Source organism: Pan troglodytes, chromosome 15, assembly GCF_028858775.2.
Source record: "Pan troglodytes isolate AG18354 chromosome 15, NHGRI_mPanTro3-v2.0_pri, whole genome shotgun sequence".
In the NCBI taxonomy this organism is placed as follows: domain Eukaryota; kingdom Metazoa; phylum Chordata; class Mammalia; order Primates; family Hominidae; genus Pan; species Pan troglodytes.
Window position 1 is genome coordinate 89168520 of NC_072413.2, and position 21504 is coordinate 89190023.

Here is a 21504-nt window from a genome sequence, read left to right on the forward strand (position 1 = left end):
TCTAGTAGATGTTCTTTGGTGTCTGCACATTCAAGGGTTAGATATTTATTGTAGTCTTTGCTATCTGGGCTTATTTGTAGTCCTCTGTTTTGGGAAGGCTTTCCAGTTATTTGAAAGGATTTGGGTGTTGTGATCTAAGCTGTTTCTGCTTTAGGGGGCACCTCAAGCCCAGTAACGCCGTCATTCTTGCAGACTTAGTACAGGTACGGCTTTGATGGTCTTGGAGAAGATCTAGGAGCATTCTCTGGTTTACCAGGCAGAGACCCTTGTTCTCTTCCCTTACTTTCTCCCAAAGAGTCTCTCTCTCTCTCTCTCTCTCTCTCTCTCTCTCTGTTTGGAACCACCTAAAGCTGGGGGTGGAATGACACAATCACCCCTGTAGCCACCACCACTGTGACTGTGCTGGGCCAGACCTGAAGCCAGCACAGCACTGGGTCTTGCCCAAGTCCTGCTGTAACCACTCCCTGGCAACTGCCTATGTTTGCTCAAGGCCGTGGGGCTCTGCAATTAGCTGGTAGCAAAACCAGCCAGGCCTGTGTCCTTCCCTGCAGGGTGGTGAGTTCCCCCAGGCCCTGGTTGAGTCCAGAAGAGCCGTCTGGGAGTCAGGGACTACAGCCAAAAACCTTAGATGCCTACCTGGTGTTCTATTGTATTGTGGCTGAGCTAGCACTCAAATTACAAGACACAGTCCTTTCCACTCTTCCCTCCCCTTTCCTTCTAGTTCTTTTCACTCACTGACTTTATAAAAAGGAGAATATGTCCAACACATTGTTTCATTACCTAGTATAGTTCCTTTAATGACACATAACAAACATCTTTTAACATAACCATTACGTGTTTCTTCTGTAACCGTAATTTTAAACATCTACACAGGATTTCATTGAACAGTAACTTTAGTCCCTGCTTCCTGAACACCGAGGTGCTCAATAACTTACATACATTACCTCCCTGAGGTCTCTTGGAGGTAGGTATGGTTGCTGCCATCTTATAGATGGGGAAGCTGAGGCTGAGACATGCAAAGCCACAGCCTGGGTTCACACAGCTGGTCAGAGACAGGATCAGGATTCAAGCCCAGGTGTGTTTACCACCAAAGCCAAAGGACTTCCATTGCGGAGGAAGGCTGGCTGCCCCAGAGGAGGCTACAGCATGTAGTAGGAGGTCTTCTCCTGTAGCTCTGTGAACACTGTGAGCCAGCTCAGGCAAGAATCTGCCCCCCAAAAAGATACCCAAATGGCCAATAAGACATATGAAAAGGCAGTCAGCCACACTAGCAGTCTAGACAATGCAAATTAAAACCACAAGGTGATGGATACCACTACCCACCCACAAGAATGGCTAAAAGGAAAAAGACAGGTAATATGAAGTATTGGAGATGCTCACATACCACTGGTGCAAGTGTCAATTGGCACAACCACTTTGGAAAACTGCTTGGCAGTATCTATTAAAGTTGCACATGTGTATAACTTACCACCCCAGAAATGCACATTTATGTGCTCCAAAATGCATGTTTGTGGCATTAAAATGTTCGTGGCAGCACCATTTGTCATAACCCCAAATTGGAAACTACTCAGATGTCCATTAGCAATAGGATTGGGTAAATCCTCATTGCATGAATATACTAGGCAGCAGTGAGAATGAACTATTGTTGAATGCAACAATATGAATGAATCTCAAAATATATTGAGTGAGAGAAGCTAGACTTAAAAGACACATAGTGTATGATTTTATTATATGGAGTCTAAGAACAGGCAAAAGTCGTATGTGGTGCTAGAAGTCAGGATGGTTGGCTCTTGTTCCTTGATCTGGATGCTGGTTACATGGGTGCATTCATTTCATGGCAATTCATCAAGTTGTAGGTTTGTGTGTGTTTGATTGAAGCATTACCTACACTTTTTTGAGTGGGGCTCTGCAATTAGCAGGTAGCAAAACCAGCCAGGCCTGTGTCCTTCCCTGCAGGGTGGTGTACACTTTTTTGAGTGTAGGTAATGCTTCAATCAAAATTTACATTAGGCCAGTTGCGGTGGCTCACACCTGTAAGCCCAGCACTTTGGGAGGCCAAGACAGGCAGATCACTTGAGCCCAGGTGTTTGAGACCAACCTGGCCACCATAGTGAAACCCCATCCCTACTAAAAATACAAAAATTAGCTGGGCACAGTGGTGCACACCTATAGTCCCAGCTACTTGGGAGGCTGAGGCATGAGAATCACTTGAACCCAGGAGGCACAGGTTGCAGTGAGCCAAGATCAAGCCAGTGCACTCCAGCCTGGGTGACAAAGCGAGACTCTGTCTCAAAAAAAAAAATTACATTAGAAGTTGGGTATGGTAGTGTGCACCTGTAGTTCCAGCTACTTGGCAGGCTGAAGCCGGAGGGTCACTTGAGTCCAGGAATTCAAGGCCAGCCTGGAATAGCAAGACCTTGCCACTTTAAAAAAATCGCAGAGGGGCCGAGCGCAATGGCTCATGCCTGTAACCCAGCACTTTGGGAGGCCAAGGCGGGTGGATCACCTGAGGTCAGGAGGTCAAGACCAGCCTGTCCAACATGGACCAGTTGGCCCAACATGGGCCAATAAATATCCCATGTATATTTTTAGTCTCTACTAAAAATACAAACAATTAGCCAGGCGTGGTGGCAGACGCCTGTGATCCCAGCTACTCGGGGGGCTGAGGCAGGAGAATTGCTTGAACCCAGGAGGCGGAGGTTGCAGTGAGCCAAGATTGTGCCATTGCACTCCAGCCTGGGCTACAAGAGCGAAACTCCGCCTCAAAAAAAAAAAAAAAAAAAAAAAGAAAATCAGTAAGTGTCTGCCAAGAAACCGCTGACTATACATTTTTCCCTTCTCCCACCATACCCAGAGCTCCGACCAGCCAGCCTGGTGGTCCTGCCCAGGTCCCTTGCTCCAGCTTTTGAAAGATTCTGCCAGGCCAACACTGGTCCTCTACCCCTGCTGGGCCAGAGTGAGCCAGAAAAGTGGATGCTGCCCCCTCAAGGTGCTATCTCAGAGACCAGGTAAAAAGCTTGGGTTACTGTGGGTTAAAGCTTGGGAGTGTCCAGGTGCTGTAGCCAGGTGTCTCTGTCATCCGGGACCTCTCTGTCCAGCCTCAGGGACCTTCACAGTGCCTGGCACAGAACCTCACTCATGACTGTTGCTCGGGAACGAGCTGCCCTCCCCACTGTTCTGACTCCTTCCCCTATCACCTGGCGCCTGTCCTGGCTAAGATCTTTGAGATCATGGAGAAAGTCCAGCCCTGGAGAAATCCCACTGGCTCTGCCATCTGTCCACTCCATCGCCCAAGCCAGAAACCCGCCTGCACAGGATTAAGAAGAAAATAAAAAACACTTGCATTACCAACACCCAGAGACAGAGATATTGTGTCTGTTCTCCCAGGCTTTTAAACTAGAACCTATCTAGTAAATGGCCCTACTGATGCTGGGTCAGTGTACCTCTCCCGCGAGTCTACCTTTCCTATGGCACCAGCACAGACTGGCATCTTCCCTGGCCTAGCCCTAGTCTCATCCTTTCTTCCCCAACCCTGTCATCATCTGCTTTCCCAGCAGAGTGACTTTCTAATGCTAAACCCGATCATGTGGCTCTCCTCTTAAAACTCCTTCAGACTGGGTGCTGTGGTTCATGCCTGTAATCCCAGTACTTCGAGAGGCTGAGGCAGGAGGATGGCTTGAGCCCAGGAGTTTGAGACCAGCCTGGGCAACATAGGGAAGACCTGGTCTCTACAAAATTTTTTTAAAAAAATTAACTGGGCATAGCGGTGCACACCTGTGGTCCCAGCTACTCGGGAGGCTGAGGAAGATTGCTTGAGACCAGGAGGTTGAGGCTGCGGTGAGCCGAGATCATGTCACTGCACTCCAGCCTGGGCAACAGGGCAAGACCCTGTCTAAAATATATATATATAAAATAAAATAAAATTCTTCAGCATCTTCTTATGGCTTGGACCTCAGCCTGATCTCAAGACCCATGGTGACCTGGCCCCAGCTCAGTTTCTCCCCTGACACTCCAGTCATCCCCAGCCAGTTCCCGAGACAGAAAACCCCCCAGGAACATTCTGTCATGATCATTTTAGGACGGGAAGGTCCTTTGGAGACCCCATCTGGGCCCATGATTGTACCTTTACATTTTTCCCGGGTGCCTCCTGTGCTGCCAACTTGGAAACTCCTGGAGCCCATCCCCCAGTGGGCTTTCCACGTGCTGCTTCCTCTGCCTGGGTATGCCTTCTTCCTTGCCCAACTGGCAAATTCCTATTCATGCCTCAAGACCCAGCACCAAACTCCTTTGTGGAAGAGAATTGATTTCTCCCGTCTCTGTGTCACTCTACCTAGACGGTTGACATTCCGTGCTGTGTATTGCCAGTATGTGTTTTCAATGAAGTCTCACCTATCAATTAGGGTTACGAGCTCTTTAAATGCTGGGATGGGATGGGCGCGGTGGCTCACGCCTGTAATCCCAGCACTTTGGGAGGCCAAGGAGAGCAGATCACCTGAGATCAGGAATTCGAGACCAGCCTGGCCAACGCGGTGAAACCCTGTCTCTACTAAAAATACAAAAATTAGCCGGGCATGGTGGTGCGGGCCTATGATCTCAGCTATTTGGGAGGCTGAGGTGGGAGAATCACTTGAACCTGGGAGGCAGAGGTTGCAGTGAGCCGAGATTGCACCACTGCACTCCAGGCTGGGCAACAGAGCAAGACTCCGTCTCAAAAAATAAATAAATAAATAAAAAACATTTAAAAAAGAAAAAAAGACTGGGACAGTGTCCTCTCCATTACTCTAGCCCCATCGCCCAGCATGTGCCCGGCATGAAGGCATGGCTCAGTAAAAGAGTTTGGAGTGGGTAAAGAATAAGCTTGTAACCAAAGAAGTCTTTCAGCCCTACAGAAGAGTTTCCTTTAAGGGAAGAGAAAGGCCTCACCCACTACTGGCACTGAGAGGTTCCCCAAGACACATGTTCTCTGTCCCCTTTGGGCTACTGGTCCTACCTCTATAGCAGAGAGGCCACCATTTACTTTTCTTCTTCTTTTTTTTTTTTTTTCTTTGAGACAGTCTCACTCTGTTGCCCAGGCTGGAGTAGTGCAGTGGCACGATCTCGGCTCACTACAACCTCCACCTCCCAGGTTCAAGCGATTCTCCTGCTTCAGCCTCCTGAGTAGCTGAGATTACAGCTGTGTGCCACCATGCCTGGCTAATTTTTGTATTTTTAGTATAGACGGGGTTTCACCTTGTTGCCCAGGCTTGTCTTGAACTCCGGAGTTCAAGTGATCTGCCCGCCTCGGCCTCCCAAAGTGCTGGGATTACAGTCATGAGCCACCGTGCCTGGCCACCATTTACTTTTCTCGGTGGTTTGGCTTGTTTTGGCTTGCGGGTATAGGAGACACACTGGGTGGGAGGTGGGGGTGCGTTCTATACGTGCTGATTTAATCGTTTCCGATCTGGGGACATTTGAAGGATGCCAGCAAGGCCCCCTGCTGAAAACTATGCTCCCTACCCTGGTGCCAGGGCTGAAAATTTCAGCACTAGACATCCTCTTCTCTCTCCGCAGTCCTTCTATAATGTATTATCAGGGGCCACAGTGAGAGTCTGGGGCCCTCCCAGCTTTCCCCTTATGTCCCCAGGATGGGCCATCCCCAGTTCTGGAAATACGAGTTCGGTGCCTGCACCGGCAGCCTGGCTTCGCTGGAGCAGTACTCGGAGCAGCTGAAGGACATGGTGGCCTTCTTCCTGGGCTGCAGCTTCTCCCTGGAGGAGGCCTTGGAGAAAGCAGGGCTCCCCAGAAGAGACCCAGCAGGTCACAGCCAGGCGGGTGCATACAAGGTAGGGACACAGCCCACAACCCATAAGGGCAGAATGGCCTGAAGATGCAGATCAACTTATATATTCCTGGGGTGGGGAGAACATGGGCACGGGAGGTGGAAAACCTAAGCTCCAGCCCCAGCTCAGCCACTTTCTAGCTGTGCAACCCAGGAGAAATGATCAATCTCTCTGAGCCAGCCTCGGTCCCACTCACCTCTGGGACCGCTGTGAGCACCCAGTGTGGCCCTTCTTCATGGTTCAGTGCTGTAAACCTAACCCGCTTGGGATTTCTCTGGCTCCTTTAACTTCAGGCACCTCAGCGAGATTTTTAAAAATCCTCCCTGGCTCCGGTGAGCCTCAGCCAGGGGGAATGAGCCTGGCTCTCTCAATACCCAGGGATTTGTGGCAGAGCCTCAGCCAGGCAGTAGCTCCTGGGTCAGGTCTCTGTCCAGAAAGCTGGGTCATGTTCTTGGCCGGAGGTGGCCTCTGGCAGTCACAAACACAGCACAGCCGGCGTCTCTGGGACGTGCCTGCTGTGCCTCTTCCAGCCCCTACTTGTCAAGGTGAGTGCACTCGATTCCCTGGTTCCACAGACCCTTCCTGGACATCTGTTGGTAAAGTCTGAGGGTTCACTCTGCTCCATCAGTGGTCAGCCAGCATAAACAGCCAGGCTCCAGGTTTCTTTATTTATGGAGGACTTGGATCAGAGATTTTGTCTTGGACTCTGGGACATTTATTAAAATGTCTTGGTTTGGGCTCCTGCCAGAGAGGCCCCAGCTGCCTCTGATCAGAAACAAAGCTGCCCATAGTCTGTGCTGCCCTCATGGGTGAAGTGTGTGCCCGAGCGGTTCTCTTGAAGCTAGGGAAGGGTGGGGATGGGACCCCAGCCACTGGCAGGCACCCACGGCAGTCTCTGGCTCTGGAACACACCACCCTTTGTAGGAGGTGGGAGCTGAGAGGGCCCCATGGCTCGTCACATGCAGATTCTCATTTTAGATGAGGAAACCGAGGTCTAAAGAGAGAAAAGGACTTGCCCAAGTCCCAAAGCCAGATGGGAACCCGGAACCCCTGGCTCCCATCTGTACAATGTCAATAGCAGAGATGTGACAATTAAATGATGCTTTGCAGTCACAGGGTCTGCTGATATGGCAACTGTTTGTTGCCTACAAGGGTGCAAGTAAGTGCCCACAGTAAGTGCTCAACAGGGCTTCACTCACCCCGATGCTTATCAAATAGCTTTCAGTCTAATATCGACACCTCTGCCCCTGGGCTCCAGGGAGAGATGGCCAGACAGCCATCTGGGATTCCACTGGCCACCCCCAGACAGGATGTGTCTCAGCCTTGGGGACTGCTGCCTGGCTCTGCCAGTGGCTCCAGCATGTCCCCTCTCCTGGGTGCTATTATGCAGACACTGCTGGCAGCCACACCGAGGTTCCATCCTGCTGCCGCCAGGGTGGTGATAGCAAGCTCTTTAGGTGGTGGCCAAGACTGTCACAGTGGATTATAGTCCTGGCCATGTCCTAAATCTTTCATAAGCTCTATTGCAGGCACCAGAAACCATTCAGGAGGTGGGGTGGGGGAGCGAAACACCAATAAAAGTCACACAGATCAAACCGGGCAACATCTGTTAAGGCAGGAGGCACCAGGCCATGCTCCAATGGGACTGGGGACAGGCTTGTTGCTTGTGTGGATTCAGGAGGCAGAGTGAACACCAGCTCCTCCTGTGATGTTCTCCCTTGCCTCCCTCTGCCCGTGATTCACCAGAGGCTGTTTACCTTTGGTCCATGGCCCTTGCAGTCCCTAGAGAAATTCAGAGGCTCCATGATATTGGATGGGAAAAAAAGTACGTTTTTCTTTTCCCTTCTTCCCTCCCTCCCTTCTTTATTTTATTTTATTTTTATTTTTATTTTTGACAGTTCTTGCTCAGTTGCCCAGGCTGGAGTGGTGCAGTGGCACAGTCACAGCTCACTGCAGCCTCAACCTCCTGGGTTCAAGAGATCCTCCCATCTCAGCCTCCCAAGTAGCTGGGACTATAGGCATGTGCCAGCACACCCAGCTAATTTATGGTTTTGGTTTTTTTTGGTAGAGACAGGGTTTCGCTGTATTGCCCAGGCTGGTCTTGAACTTCTGGGCTCAAGCGATCCAACCTTCTTGGCCTCCCAAAGTGCTAGTATTACAGGCACGAACCACTGTGCCCAGCCTCAATTTTATTTTCATAACCTCAACTCACATTTAGCATTTCCTTCAATTATGAATGTAGGCAGCAAACGGCTGTCATATCAGCAGACCCTGTGACTTCATGGCTGGCAACAGAAATCACAGATATCTTCATATCACGTTAGAGTTCTTCCTGATGTCTCAAAAATATCCTATATGCTGATCACTACTTCAAAGTTACAATGATAGTAGAACTGGCATCTTGTTTCTTAGGCTGCTACTGAGGAAGCATGCATATTGTCTCACATTTTTCCTTTTTTTTTTTTTTTCTTTGAGATGGAGTCTTGCTCTGTCACCCAGGCCGGAGTGCAATGGTGTGATTTCGGCTCACTGCAATCTCCGCCTCCTGGGTTCAAGCCGTTCTCCTGCCTCAGCCTCCCGAGTAGCTGGGACTACAGGCGCGTGCCACCATGCCCGGCGAACTTTTGTATTTTTAATAGAGATGGGGTTTCACCATGCTGGCCAGGCTGGTCTCGAACACCTGACCTCGTGATCCGCACACCTCGGCCTCCCAAGTGCTGGGATTACAGGTGTGAGCCATCGTGTCTGGCCACATTTTTCTATTATTTGATAACTGTGCTTGCAGGATAATTGGTTTCCTTTGGAATCCTGTGCATTTTCTTGTATGCAGTTAAAGGCATTACTTTGACCAGGGGTCCACAGCTGTACTAGTCTACCAAAGGGGTCCGTGGCACACAAAAAGTTAAGATTCCCTATTTTAAACCAGTAATTAACAGCAAACTCCCTCTCTCTATGTCACATAAAAATAGAAGCTAATTTCTATAACAGCTACTCCTCCTTCATTTAGCTGCCTTGAACTCTTGGTGCTCAGAGCTTGGATCTGTGCTAATTCCATTTTTTAACATTTTCACTTGATTTTTTTTTTTTTTTTGGTCAGACAACAGTGCCTTGTGTTACCCATGCTGGCTTCTGCTGCCCTCTGGTGGTCACGATGAGGCCCATTCCCAAGGACAAGCTGGAAGGGCTGGTGCGGGCCTGCTGCTCCCTCGGAGGTGAGCAGGGGCAACCTGTTCACATCGGCGACCCAGGTCAGTGTCTCTCGCTCCTGCCCATGATCCTGACAGCCTCTCTTGGAGTTGGGCCTAAGAAGCAGACAGGAGCTTGCCACGTTCCTAAGCTCCCATGGCTTGTCTTTGTTTTTACCAGGGGTCTCTAGGGGCAAAGGCCCTGAACAAGGCTCAAAGGCTCTGGCAGCTGTATCAGGGCTGGGCTTACAGATGTCCCTCAGGTTTAAAGGTGCCACCCTTGGCAGAATAGCCAGTCTCACTGTGGTGTAAGTTTACATATATCACATCCTTTTGGGTTTTTACTGAGGCTTAATAACATATATAGGAAAAAAAATGTATATATATAATGAATATATATACTGGGTTTTGCCCACAATTCCTGGCTCATAACTCCTAAAATTCTTGGAACCTCCAAAATGCCATATTTTGTCTGATAGGTTCATGGTGGGGCTGGTCACCAGAAAGACCAAGGTAGGATTAGAGGGTTGGGACTTTCAGCTCCACGCCTCCCCGCAACCTCCAGGGAGGAAAGAGGGGCTACAGGTCAAGCTGATTACCCACGGCTGATGGTTTAATCAATCATGCTCATGTAATGAAGCCTCCGTAAAACCCCAAGAGGATAGGCTTCAGTGAGCTTCTACATAGCTGAACACATGTAGGTTCCTAGAGGGTGGTGCCCAGGGAGGGCATGGAAGCTCTGCACCCCTTCCCCACACCTTGCCCTGGGCATCTCTTTATCTGTATCCTTTGCAATATCCTTTATTTAATTTAATTTAATTTATTTATTTATTTATTTTTGAGACACAGTTTCCCTCTGTCGCCCAGGCTGGAGTGCAGTGTTGCAATCTCAGCTCACTGCAACTTCCATCTCCTGGGTTCAAGCGATTCTCCTGCCTCAGCCTCCCAAGTAGCTGGGATTACAGGTGCCCAACACCATGCCCAGCTAATTTTTGTATTTTTAGTAGAGATGGGGTTTTGCCATGTTGGCCAGGCTGGTCTTGAACGCCTGGCTTCAAGTGGTCTGCCCGTCTTGGCCTCCCAAATTGCTGGGATTACAGGTATGAGCCACAGCACCCGGTCTGCAATATTTTTTATAATAAACTGGTAAGCATAAGTAAATGTTTCCTCAAGGTCTGTGAGCTACTCCAGGAAATTAATCAAACTCAAAGAGTTTGGGTATAATCAAACCCAAAGAGGGTTAATCAAACTGGAAACCAGTTGGTCAGAAGTTCTGGAGGCCCAGACTTGCAACTGGTGTCTGTAGGGGGGTGGCCTTGGGGACTGAGCCCTCAACCCATGGGTTCTGATGCTATCTGCAGGTGGAATGGAACTGGAGGGCACCCAGCTGGTGCCTCCTGCTTGATGGTGGGGAGAAACCCCTACAAATTTGGTCACAGGAGTCTTCTGTGTTAATGACTGTTACTGTGGTGTGAGAGCAGAGGAAACACACCATTTAGATAGAGTTTTTTTCTCTACACGCTCACCCACTGGGGATCTTTGATAAATGTAAAGCTGCTATGAACTTCCAATGAATCTGGGGTTGGGGGAAGCCAAGGGTGGCAGCAGGGCTGTTTGTCCAGAGATTTGAGCTCGAAGCAACGTCTAATCTGGGCTGCTATTCTTTGGTATATTTGGGTAGGAGATGGCTTTGTTCCATATGTTAATTTGAGCTGAAATCCATTGATCCCCAGCGTATTCACTCAATCTGAGAGTGAGTGAACAGATCCAAGACGAAGAGCCAATATCAAGAAGCTGTGCAGGCCTCTTAGAGGGCCTGAAGATAGTTTGAGACTGGGCCTTGGATGAGGGTCCAAGTTTGGTATACCTAAACTTGCTCAGCTGCATAACCGACATTAGACAGAACCTAGCCTTTTGTGAAAATGCAGTCAGTACTTGCTAGCTTCATCACATGAGGATGATTCAGGGCCACCCACCAGGATGGTGTCTGCTGAGGAGTTTTATCATTAGCGGGGATGGATTGGGCCCAGCACATCCATCTTTGCTGTCTTTGGGATTAGGTTGCTGCTGGTAGTCAAGCAGCTGAGGTTAGGTGCATGAGATGTGACCCAGCCTGGACCAAGGTCAACCCCCCAAGGCTGGGTTTGGTAGCAATCTGCAGAATGAGAGTATTAGGCTCAACACACCCAAGGATCCTTCCAGAAATCATGCTACGCAATTTGAGATTCCATGTTCTGAAACCAGCACTCCACACGGACTGTAAATTATGGAGTACCCTGAGTTGTCAAAGCCTCAATCCCTATTCTCCTTCACCTATTCCTCAAATACCATTTACAATAATCCTGCTATTTGAGTTTCTGTTTTAGAGAAAGAACCATAAACTACTCAACCAGTTCTAATTGGATGCTCCCTGCTGAGGGAATTACATTTTCCTTTTCCATCTGCAGAACTGTTGGGAATCAAAGAGCTTTCCAAACCTGCCTACGGGTATGCCATGGTGTGTCCCCCAGGGGAGGTTCCAGTGTTCTGGCCTTCTCCGCTGACCAGTCTCGGAGCTGTCAGCAGCTGTGGTACGTTGGGGGATAATGGGGCAATCGATCTGCCCTAGGATGGAGCCTAGTGGGGTCTGGTTCTTGAAAGCATATTCTCGTAGTACAATGATTTAAAAATAAAGCCATGAAACAAAACACAAAACAGAGGCCTACAGCTACAGTGAATCTCTCTCTGGTTTCCTTCTTTTATTTATTTATTTATTTTTTGAGACGGGTTCTCACTCTGTCACCAGGCTAGAGTGCTGTGGTGCAATCTCGGTTCACTGCAACCTCCAACTCCCTGGTTCAAGCGATTTTTCAGTCTCAGCCTCCTGAGTAGCTGGGATTACAGGCATGTGCCACCACGCCCAGCTAATTTTTGTATTTTTAGTAGAGACGGGGTTTCACCATGTTGGCCAGGATGGTCTCGATCTCCTGACCTCGTGGTCTGCCCACCTTTACCTCCAACAGTGCTGGGATTACAGGCGTGAGTCATCGCGCCTGGCCTGGTTTCCTTCTTTTAATCCCAGGGCTGGATCTCCTTACCAGAGCACTTTGTCTTACAACTCAATTTTTTTGTTGTTGTTGGTTTTTTGGTTTTGTTGAGACACAGTCTCACTCTGTCACCCAGGCTGGAGTGCAGTGGCACGATCTCGGCTCACTGCAAGCTCCGCCTCCTGGGCTCAAGCGAGGGAGGTGTGCCTCAGCCTCCCAAGTAGCTGGAATTACAGGTGCATGCCACCACACCTGGCTAATTTTTGTATTTTTAGTAGAGACGAGGTTTTGCCATGTTGGCCACACTGGTCTTGAACTTCTGGCCTCAAGTGATCCTCCCACCTCAGCCTCCCAGAGTGCTTGGATTGCAGGCATGAGCCACCGTGTCCAGCCTCAAATATGTTTTGATTAAATATATTTCCTTCCTTCCTTTCCTTCTTCTTTCTTCTTTCTCTCTCTCTCCCTTCCTTCTTTTCTTGTCTGTCTTTCTTTCTTTCTTTCTTTCTTTCACAGAGTCTCACTCTATTGCCAAGGCTTGAGTTCAGTGGCATCATCATAGCTCACTGCAGCCTCAAACCTCTGGGGTCAAGTGATCCTCCCATCTCAGCTTCCCAGGTAGCTGGGAGTACAGGCATATGCCGCCATACCAAACCAATTTTTAGAAATTTTTTGTAGAGATGGGGTCTTGTTACAATGTCCTGGCTGGTCTCAAAGTTCTGGGCTCAAGTGATTCTCCTGCCCCAGCCTCCTGAGTCATAGGGATAACAGCATGAGCCATTGCTTCAGCCGTTTTCATTAAATACATATTTTTATCTGCTGAAGCATCCCAGCCCATTCTAGCAGGAGGACTAACCTTTAGCTTGGCTTTTTGAGACATTTTGGAGATTGATGGGGCCTTGAAAACAAAGGTGAAGCCAAGAAATATAACTAAACAAGTCATTTCCCGTGGTATTTGTAAGGTGATCATAAACAAGGCCAGCAGCAGTACATTTTTTCCAAGGCCTAGGTGATATTACAATGAAGAGACACACGAGGGCGCCCTCCCTAGCTCTCAGTAAGATAGGAAGGTGACAGAAACATGAAAAATAACAGCTATTGCAGACCATGGTCATGGACACTGGAAAATTCTGGCCAGGCCAGCCACACTTGCGCTGTAAGCACATAATGTAGTGTTACTTTAATTTATTTTGAAAGCATTCATGAGAGTTCAGCTATCAGAATGGCCTCATGCGAGGGAAAGATCATCCCTAATGTGGTGATGAGGCGTGGCTGCCAAGATCCACAGGATTCCATTTGTTCATTTATTTAAGTGCATGTGTTGAGAACCTGCTATGTGCCAGGCATGCACCCAGGCCTCAGGAGTACAGTGCTCCATGGGACAGGATGGAGTCCTCTGGGCGCTCATGGTCTTGTCTGAGTGTGTGTGTGGGCATGTGTGTAGACACACACACCCACGTGCAGTAAACGTCCCCCAGCCCAGTGGCCTCACCGCTTTCCCACCATCGGTCGTGGCAGGTGCCCTGCAGAGGAGATCTCACTGCTGTGGGCACCCCAGCATGGCATGTTCCAGCCCTTTAGTTCTGACAGCGATAGCACAATTGATCGTAGATGAGAACAAATGACATCAGAGAGGGACAATCTTGAATCATTCTCAAATTCCCTTTTTTTTTTTTGAGACAAGGTCTCGCTCTGTCACCCAGGCTGAATGCAGTGGCACGATCACAGCTCACTGTAGCCTTGACCTCCTAGGCTCAAGCAATCCTCCCACCTGAGCCTCTGGAGTAGCTGGACTACAGGTATGCACCATCATGTCCAGCTAATTTTTAAATTTTTGTGGAGATGGGGTCTCACTATGTTGCCCAAGCTGGTCTTGAACTCCTGGGCTCAAGCGATCCTCCCACCTCAGCCTCCCAAAGTGCTGGGATTATAGTCGTGAGCCACCATGCCTACCTTGAACTTCAATATTTAAACTTCTATTAGCAATAGATTATGTGCCACAGACCTCACAACTGATGGGGGCAAAACCCTGTGTCATGCTCTGAGCTGACTGTTCTGATGTCTACCTGGTTTTGGAGTGACCAGTTTTAGGTGCCATCCAAAACACAGACAAGCGATAATTACATTCATCATCAGATTCATGACTTCTTCCCCTTACACATCAAATCTAAAAGTTATGTATCTATTAGATTTTTATTTTGAAGTGCTGGCTGACTCTGGCTTTCTATTAAATATGAAACTTTAAGCCAAGTGTGGTGGCTTACGCCTGTAATCCCAGCAGTTTGGGAGGCTGAGGTGGTCGGATCACTTGAGGTCAGGAGTTCAAGACCAGCTTGGCCAACATGGTAAAACCCTGTCTCTACTAAAAATACAAAAATTAGCCAGGCGTGATGGCACACACCTATAATCCCAGCTACTTGGGAGGCTGAGAATTGCTTGAACCCCAGAGGCGGAGGTTGCAGCGAGCTGAGATCGCACCACTGCACTCCAGCCTGGGTGATAGAGCGAGACTCTGTCTCAAAAAAAAAAGAAACTTTATTGTTTCTGTGAAATCCAAGATTTATTTACTCAATTCACATCTGCATTTGTTGAACACCTATTATGAGCAAGGCCCTCTGTGGGATCCTGAGATGAATGAGCAATGGTCGCTCTTCTCCAGGAGCATACAACTGAGTAGAGATGAGTACTCAAGGATAGTAATGACACTGAGGAAGGCAGAAGAGGTAAATAGTATGGTATTAAGCACTTAATGAGCTAGGCATAAGAAACTAAGAATGAGTAAGATACTACGTGGTTCAGGCCAGGCTCCGTGGCTCATGCCTGTAATCCCAGCACTGTGGTAGGCTGAGGCAGGAAGATTGCTTGAGCCCAGGAGTTTGAGGCCGCAGTGAGCTGTGTTGCACCACTGTACTCCAGCCTGGGCAACAGAGCAAGGCCTTATCTCTTTAAAAATATATATAGATGAGGCTGGGTGCAGTGGCTCACGCCTGTAATCCCAGCACTCTGGGAGGCTGAGACAGGAGGATCACCTGAGGTCAGGAGTTCGAGCCAGCCTACCCAACATGGCAAAACCCTGTCTCTACTAAAAATACAAAAATTAGCCAGGTGTAGTGGTGCACGCCTATAATCCCAGCTACTCAGGAGGCTGAGACAGGAGAATTGCTTGAACCCGGGAGGCAGAGGTTGCAGTGAGCCAAGATCGCACCACTGCACTCCAACCTGGGCGACAGAGCAAGGTTCCGTCTCCAAAAAAAAAAAATATATGCTTGTTCAATTATGCAAACCATCGAGGGCTTACTCTGAAACAAGCACTTTGCTGAACACTTTTTTAAAAATTTATTTTTTTTTTACATTTTTAAACCACATGAGTATGCTAAACACTTTTTTTTTTTTTTTTTTTTTTTTGAGATAAGGTCTTGCTCTGTTGCCTAGGCTGGAGTGCAGTGACGTGATCTCAGCTCACTGCAGCCTCTGCCTCCCAGGTTCAAGCAATTCTCCCACCTCAGCCTCCCAAGTAGCTGGGATTACAGGTGCACCACCAAGCTGGGCTAATTTTTGTATTTTTAATAGAGACAGGGTTTCACTATGTTGCCCAGGCTGGTCTTGAACTCCTGACCTCAGGTGATCCACCCTCCTTGGCCTCCCAAAGTGTTGGGATTACAGCCGTGAGCCACTGCGCCCTGCCTGCTAAACACTTTTATGTACGTTTTCCAGTTTCGTTCTGACAATAGCCATATGAGGCATTATCATTACTTTACAGTCAAAGAAACAGGTTTAAAGAATAAAGTCGGGCTGGGCGTGGTGCCTCACGCCTGTAATCCCAGCACTTTGGGAGGTCAAGATGGGCGGATCACCTGAGGTCAGGAGTTTGAGACCAGCCTGGATAACATGGTAAAACCCTGTCTCTGCTAAAAATACTAAAATTAGCCAGGCGTGGTGGCGGGTGCCTGTAATCCCAGCTACTCAGGAGGCTGAGGTGGGAGAGTCGATTGAACCCAGGAGGCGGAGGTTGCAGTGAGCCGAGATCGTACCACTGCACTCCAACCTGGGTGACACAACAAGACTCCGTCTCAAAAAAAAAAAAAAAAAAGAATAAAGTCAATAAAGTCACATCTCAAATTCCAGTATATTCGCAGTGCTAAAACCAGTTCTTAATAACTATTCTAGAGTGTTTCACATTGCCTGAAATCTAACAAAGGAGAGTCTTTAAAGAATAAAATTAACATAAATCAAAGCAAAATGTAAGTGCCATAAGGAAAAATAGAAACGACGCCATAAGGAAAAATAGAAATGATGCTCACAGAGGGTTCCAAACCTAACATTTGCTGGAAAGCAAAGCAAGATGGCTTCATGAGTTTTAAGAATCCAGTAAACACTTCCTGATATCCATGGGTTAAATTGATGGAATCGCCTAGAGCTCTAGCTATAGCTGTGGCTGTATCTCACTTCTTTTCAACCCATATTCAACTCATCTTTACTTTCCTAGAGATTAGAGGCAACTGTTTAAATGGAACTTGATGTAGCTATAAACCAGCTTATTCTGACCTTGGTGCCAGCAGGTGGTATAGAGAGTGCTTAGGCTGAGTTGATGGCCAGGTGCCATCTTGCCTATCAACAGTGGGCTAGATGAGGGTAGGCTGGACTTGATGAAGTGGCTGGGCTCAGACCCTCCTGCTGTGTGTTTTAGAGACCCCACTGGCTTTTGCCAGCATCCCAGGCTGCACAGTTATGACTGACCTGAAGGATGCAAAGGCTCCACCTGGTTGTCTCACCCCAGAGAGAATTCCAGAGGTCCATCACATTTCCCAAGATCCTCTGCACTACAGCATCGCGTCAGTCTCCGCTTCTCAGAAGATCAGAGAACTAGAGTCTATAATCGGCATAGACCCAGGTAAGAAACAACACATTTGCACCTGGAGAAAATCACCACTGATGTAATTTTCAGTGAAAAAGGTGGGATGCAAAATGTATCCACAGGATGATTTTTTAAATGTTGATACTGCATATAAATCTCAAAAAGACTAGAATTAAATACACCAAAATACTGACATTGATGGTCTCTAGGTAGTGCTATTATGAGTGATTTTTGCTTACTTTTTCTTTATTTCTTTCGTTCTTTCTTTCTTTCTTTCTTTTCTTTCTTTCTTTCTTTCTCTCTTTCTTTCTTTCTCTTTCTTTCTTTTCTTTTCTTTCTTTTCTTTCTTTTTTTTTTTTGAGACAGAGTCTTACTGTATTGCCCAGGCTGGAGCAATGGCGTGATCTTGGCTCAAGTGATTCTCCTGTCTCAGCCTCCTGAGTAGCTGGGATTACAGGCACGCTCCACCACACTTGGCTAATTTTTGTATTTTTAGCAGAGACAGGATGTCACCATGTTGGCCAGGCTGGTCTTAAACTGCTGACCTCTTGATCCGCCCACCTTGGCCTCCCAAAGTGCTGGGTTTACAGGCGTGAGCCACCGTGCCCAGCCTTGCTTTCTTCTTTATGGCTTTTTCTTTCTTTCTTTCTTTCTTTTTTTTTTTTTGAGATGGAGTCTCGCTCTGTCACCCAGGCTGGAGTGTGGTGGTGCAATCTCAATTCACTGCAACCTCCATCTCCCGGGTTCAAGTGATTCTCCTGCCTCAGCCTCCTGAGTAGCTAGGACTACAGGCATGTGCCACCCCACCCAGCTAATTTTTGTATTTTTAGTAGAGTCGAGGTTTCACCATGTTGGCCAGGCTGGTCTCGAACTCCTGACCTCAGGTAATCCACCCATCTCGGCCTCCCGAAGTGCTGGGATTGCAGGTGTAAGCCACCATGTCCAGTAGTTTTTGGCTTTTTCTTGTTGTTCTAAACTTTAACACTAAACGTGAGGAAGTTCGTTGAGTTTATTTGCTGGGCATGTTGCCAGCCAGAAGCAGATGGGGTTAGGTAGTAAGAAAAAAAGAGAGAATGGTTTCTAGGTAGGCAACTGCCACCGTTAAAAAAGGTTATTTATGTAGTTTATTATTATTATTTAGAGATGGGGGCGTGGTGTCTCACTATGTTGTCCAGGTTGGTCTTGAACTCCTGGGCTCAAGTGATTTTCCAGCCTCAGCCTCCCAAAGTGCTGGGACTACAGGCATAAGCCACCCAGCCTGTCCTCTATGGATTTAGTGATGTCCCTAATCTCCCCCTTTTGTGCCATTGCCCTGGGGTTGGGCATGGAATAGATTAGTTGTGTACTGGATAGCAGGGATAGTGATGGGGTGGGATTACTTCTCCGGGGATCCCAGTGGGGCAGGACCCTACAGCCACAGCCTCACAACAGTTTGCAGTCAACTTGTATATTGTATAACGCATCTCAGGGGAAGGATAGCCCTTCTGTGGCTTTGGAGCCACTGGCCTTCTGTACATGAGAGAGGGCTGGTGGGATCCCCTAGGGGACCTGCTGATTCCAATTAGTTATTTTATTTTATTTTATATTTTATTTTATTTATTTTTATTTTATTTTATTTTATTTATTTTATTTTATTTTATTTTTTGAGACAAGATCTCACTCTGTTGCCCAGGCTGGAGTGCAGTGATGTGATCTTGGCTCACTGTAACCTCCACCTCCTAGGCTCAAGCAATCCTCCCACCTCAGCCTCCTGAGTAGCTGAGATTACAGGCCGGCACCACCATACCTGGCTAATTTGTTGTTGTATTTTTAGTAGAGACGGGGTTTTGCCATGTTACCCAGGCTGGTCTCAAACTCCTGAGCTCAAGTGGTCTGCCCACCTCAGCCTCCCAAAGTGCTGGGATTACAGGCATGAGCCACCATGCCCGGCTCTGCTGATTCCAATTAGAAAGAGGTTTGCTAAAAGCTGGTTGAGGGGCTTTTAACTTCCTGCTGTGTCTTCATTTAAGGGCTGAATTTCTAATCCCAGGTGGCCAGCAGGGACTGCAGTTTCACCCGCCATTGTGTGTGGTAATCCCTTTGTTGGCAAACACTCATGAGAGAATTACGGTGTAGCCCATACCTCAGTTTCCTCATCAGCGTAACAGGAGTGATGACAATTATGCCTGCCTCTCTGGGTTGTGATGCATAATAAGGATAATGGTGTCACCTACCAAGTTGTACTGTGCCAGGCAACAGGCTGCAAGCATTTATGCGTTTCATCTTATTAAATTCTCCCAGTGACTCTACGTGGAGGCAGCTATGATTAACTTCATTTAACAGGTGAGGAAACTGAGGCAGATAAGGTACAAAGACTTTCCAAAATCCACATACCTAGTAGGTGGTCAGGGCAGAACTTGAACCCATGTCTGCTGACTTCAAGTCTATGATTTATACCTGTCAGCTAAATTAGAATCTCAGTGGAAACGGTAAGTCACAGTCTTGCCTGGGCAGTTGAAAGAGTGCTTTAGCGACTCCTGGTTCACAGCCCAGTCCCTCTTCTGGACCTTCTCATGGGCCGTGCTCCTAAACCTGGGGTACAAACCACCCTTGGCACCTGGAATGACTGGAGAGGAGAAGGCATATGTGGCCTCCCCACCGGCCCACCTGACTCTCATTCCCCAGAGTCAGGTGAGCCAGTGGGAAGATCCAGGTAGCTACCTGCATCAATGGTGGCCGACCTCCATGGAGAGCTGAGGGGTGAGGCCAGCCTGCAAAGCAGCGGTCAGCAATCTGGGCCAGACTCCGAGGGCCCAGACAGGACTGATTCCAGCACCAGTTTAAAGCCTACGGCAGCTGGGCAGAACCCCAAAACAGACAGGCTGGGACCTTCCCCTGCTGGCCAGCACTGTCACGAATCTGACAGTGCAGACCAGCCCTAGAAATACCTAATTCTTGGGAGGCCGAGGTGGGAGGATCACTTGAGGTCAGGAGTTCAAGACCAGCCTGGGCAATGCAGAGAGATCCTATCTCTAGAAAAAACAATAATAATAAAAATTAGCTAGGTGTGGTGGTGTCACACGCCTGTGGTCCCAGCTACTGGTGAGGCTGAGATGTGCAGATCGCTTGAGTTCAGGAAGTTGAAGCTGCACTGAGCCATGATTGTATCACTGCACTCCAGCCTGGGCAGTAGAGCAATACCCTGTGAAAGAAAGAAAGAAAGGAAGAAACAAGGAAAGAAAAGAAAGAAAGAAAAGGAAGGAAGGAAGGAAGGAAGAGGGGCGGGGAGGGAGGGAGGGAGGGAGTCTGATTCTGGAAGGAAGGAAGGAAGGAGTCTGATTCTGGAAGGAAGGAAGGGAGGGAAGGAAGGAAATGTCTGATTCTCTCCCCTGGGCCTAGGAGCAAAAGTTGTCTTCCAATGACAGGGGCATCTGTATAACTAAATTTCTTGCTGAACCAGTGGACATAGCTCTTTGCCTGTTTGTCTTCTGTTAGGTTGTTCATTCATTAGTTCATTCTGTAGAGAATGTGGTTTCCTTTACATATAATCCTATAGTAAATTAAGGATATAAACCCACCACAGCTACACCTCATAGGTTATGCTCATGACTGTGTATACATAAAGTATCTTACATAGTTGATCCCCTGGGTGGATTTTTTTTTCTTTTGAGACACAGTCTCACTCTGTTGCCCAGGCTGGAGTGCAGTGGTGTGATCTTGGCTCATTGCAACCGCCACCTCCTGGGTTCTCGTGCCTCAGCCTCTCAACGTAGCTGGGATTACAGGCATGTGCCACCATGTCTGGCTAATTTTTGTAATTTTAGTAGAGCTGGGGTTTCGCCATGTTGGCCAGGCTTTTCTCGAACTCCTGGCCTCATGCAATCTGCCCACCTCGGCCTCCCAAAGTGCTGGGATTACAGGTGTGAGCCACTGTGCCCAGCCAGATTTTTTTTTTTTTTTTTTTTTTTGAGACAGGTTCTTGTTCTGTCCTCCAGGCTGGAGTACAGTGATGCAATCATAGATCACTGCAGCCTCACTCTCCAGGGCTCAAGGTACCCTCCCACCTCAGCCTCCCGAGTACCTGGCACTACAGGTGCGCACCACCATGCTGGGCTAATTTTTAATTTTTTTTTGTAGAGATGGGGTCTCCCTGTGTTGCCCAGGCTGGTCTTGAACCCCTGGGTTCAAACAATCCTCCCTCCTCAGTCTCCCGAAGTGTTGAGATTACAGGCATGAGCCACCGCTCCTGGTGCTCTGGGTGGGTATATTTTTTAAAATTTCTGCCATACCTTCTCTTTCACAAACATTCTTACCCAAGCTGATGGCTCTCCATTTAGCACAGAGTCATGAGGGAAGATGAATTATTAACTCTACCATTAGCTCAGATTAAAAAAAAAAAAGTAATTGGGAAGTAAATTTATTGCAGATGTGGTGCACCCATTGCTTAATAAAACAAGCTAAGAGGTCAGCCACAAACACCACCCATCAATGCTGTGCAGACTGCAAGACAAAGCTTGAAGGATGAGGCTGGGGGAGGCAGATTTACAGCTGTTGGATGTGTTGATGTCATCTTTAATCCTCAAGAACAACAGATGCTTTTGATCCCCACTATATTAAATAAGCAGATAGAAGATTCATAACAG

General features: G+C 48.0%; 1 protein-coding gene across 13 annotated transcripts in view; it reads left to right on the top strand.

Annotated features, from left to right (window-relative positions):
- DGLUCY (D-glutamate cyclase) overlaps positions 1 to 21504 on the top strand; it is a 164398-nt gene that overhangs the window by 103742 nt on the left and 39152 nt on the right. For all 13 annotated transcript variants that reach the window (XM_016925767.4, NM_001280511.1, XM_063792702.1 and 10 more), the window contains 5 exon segments: positions 2855 to 3008; positions 5624 to 5822; positions 8917 to 9067; positions 11452 to 11574; positions 16715 to 16918. In XM_016925767.4, the coding sequence (XP_016781256.2) occupies positions 2855 to 3008; positions 5624 to 5822; positions 8917 to 9067; positions 11452 to 11574; positions 16715 to 16918 (831 nt within the window).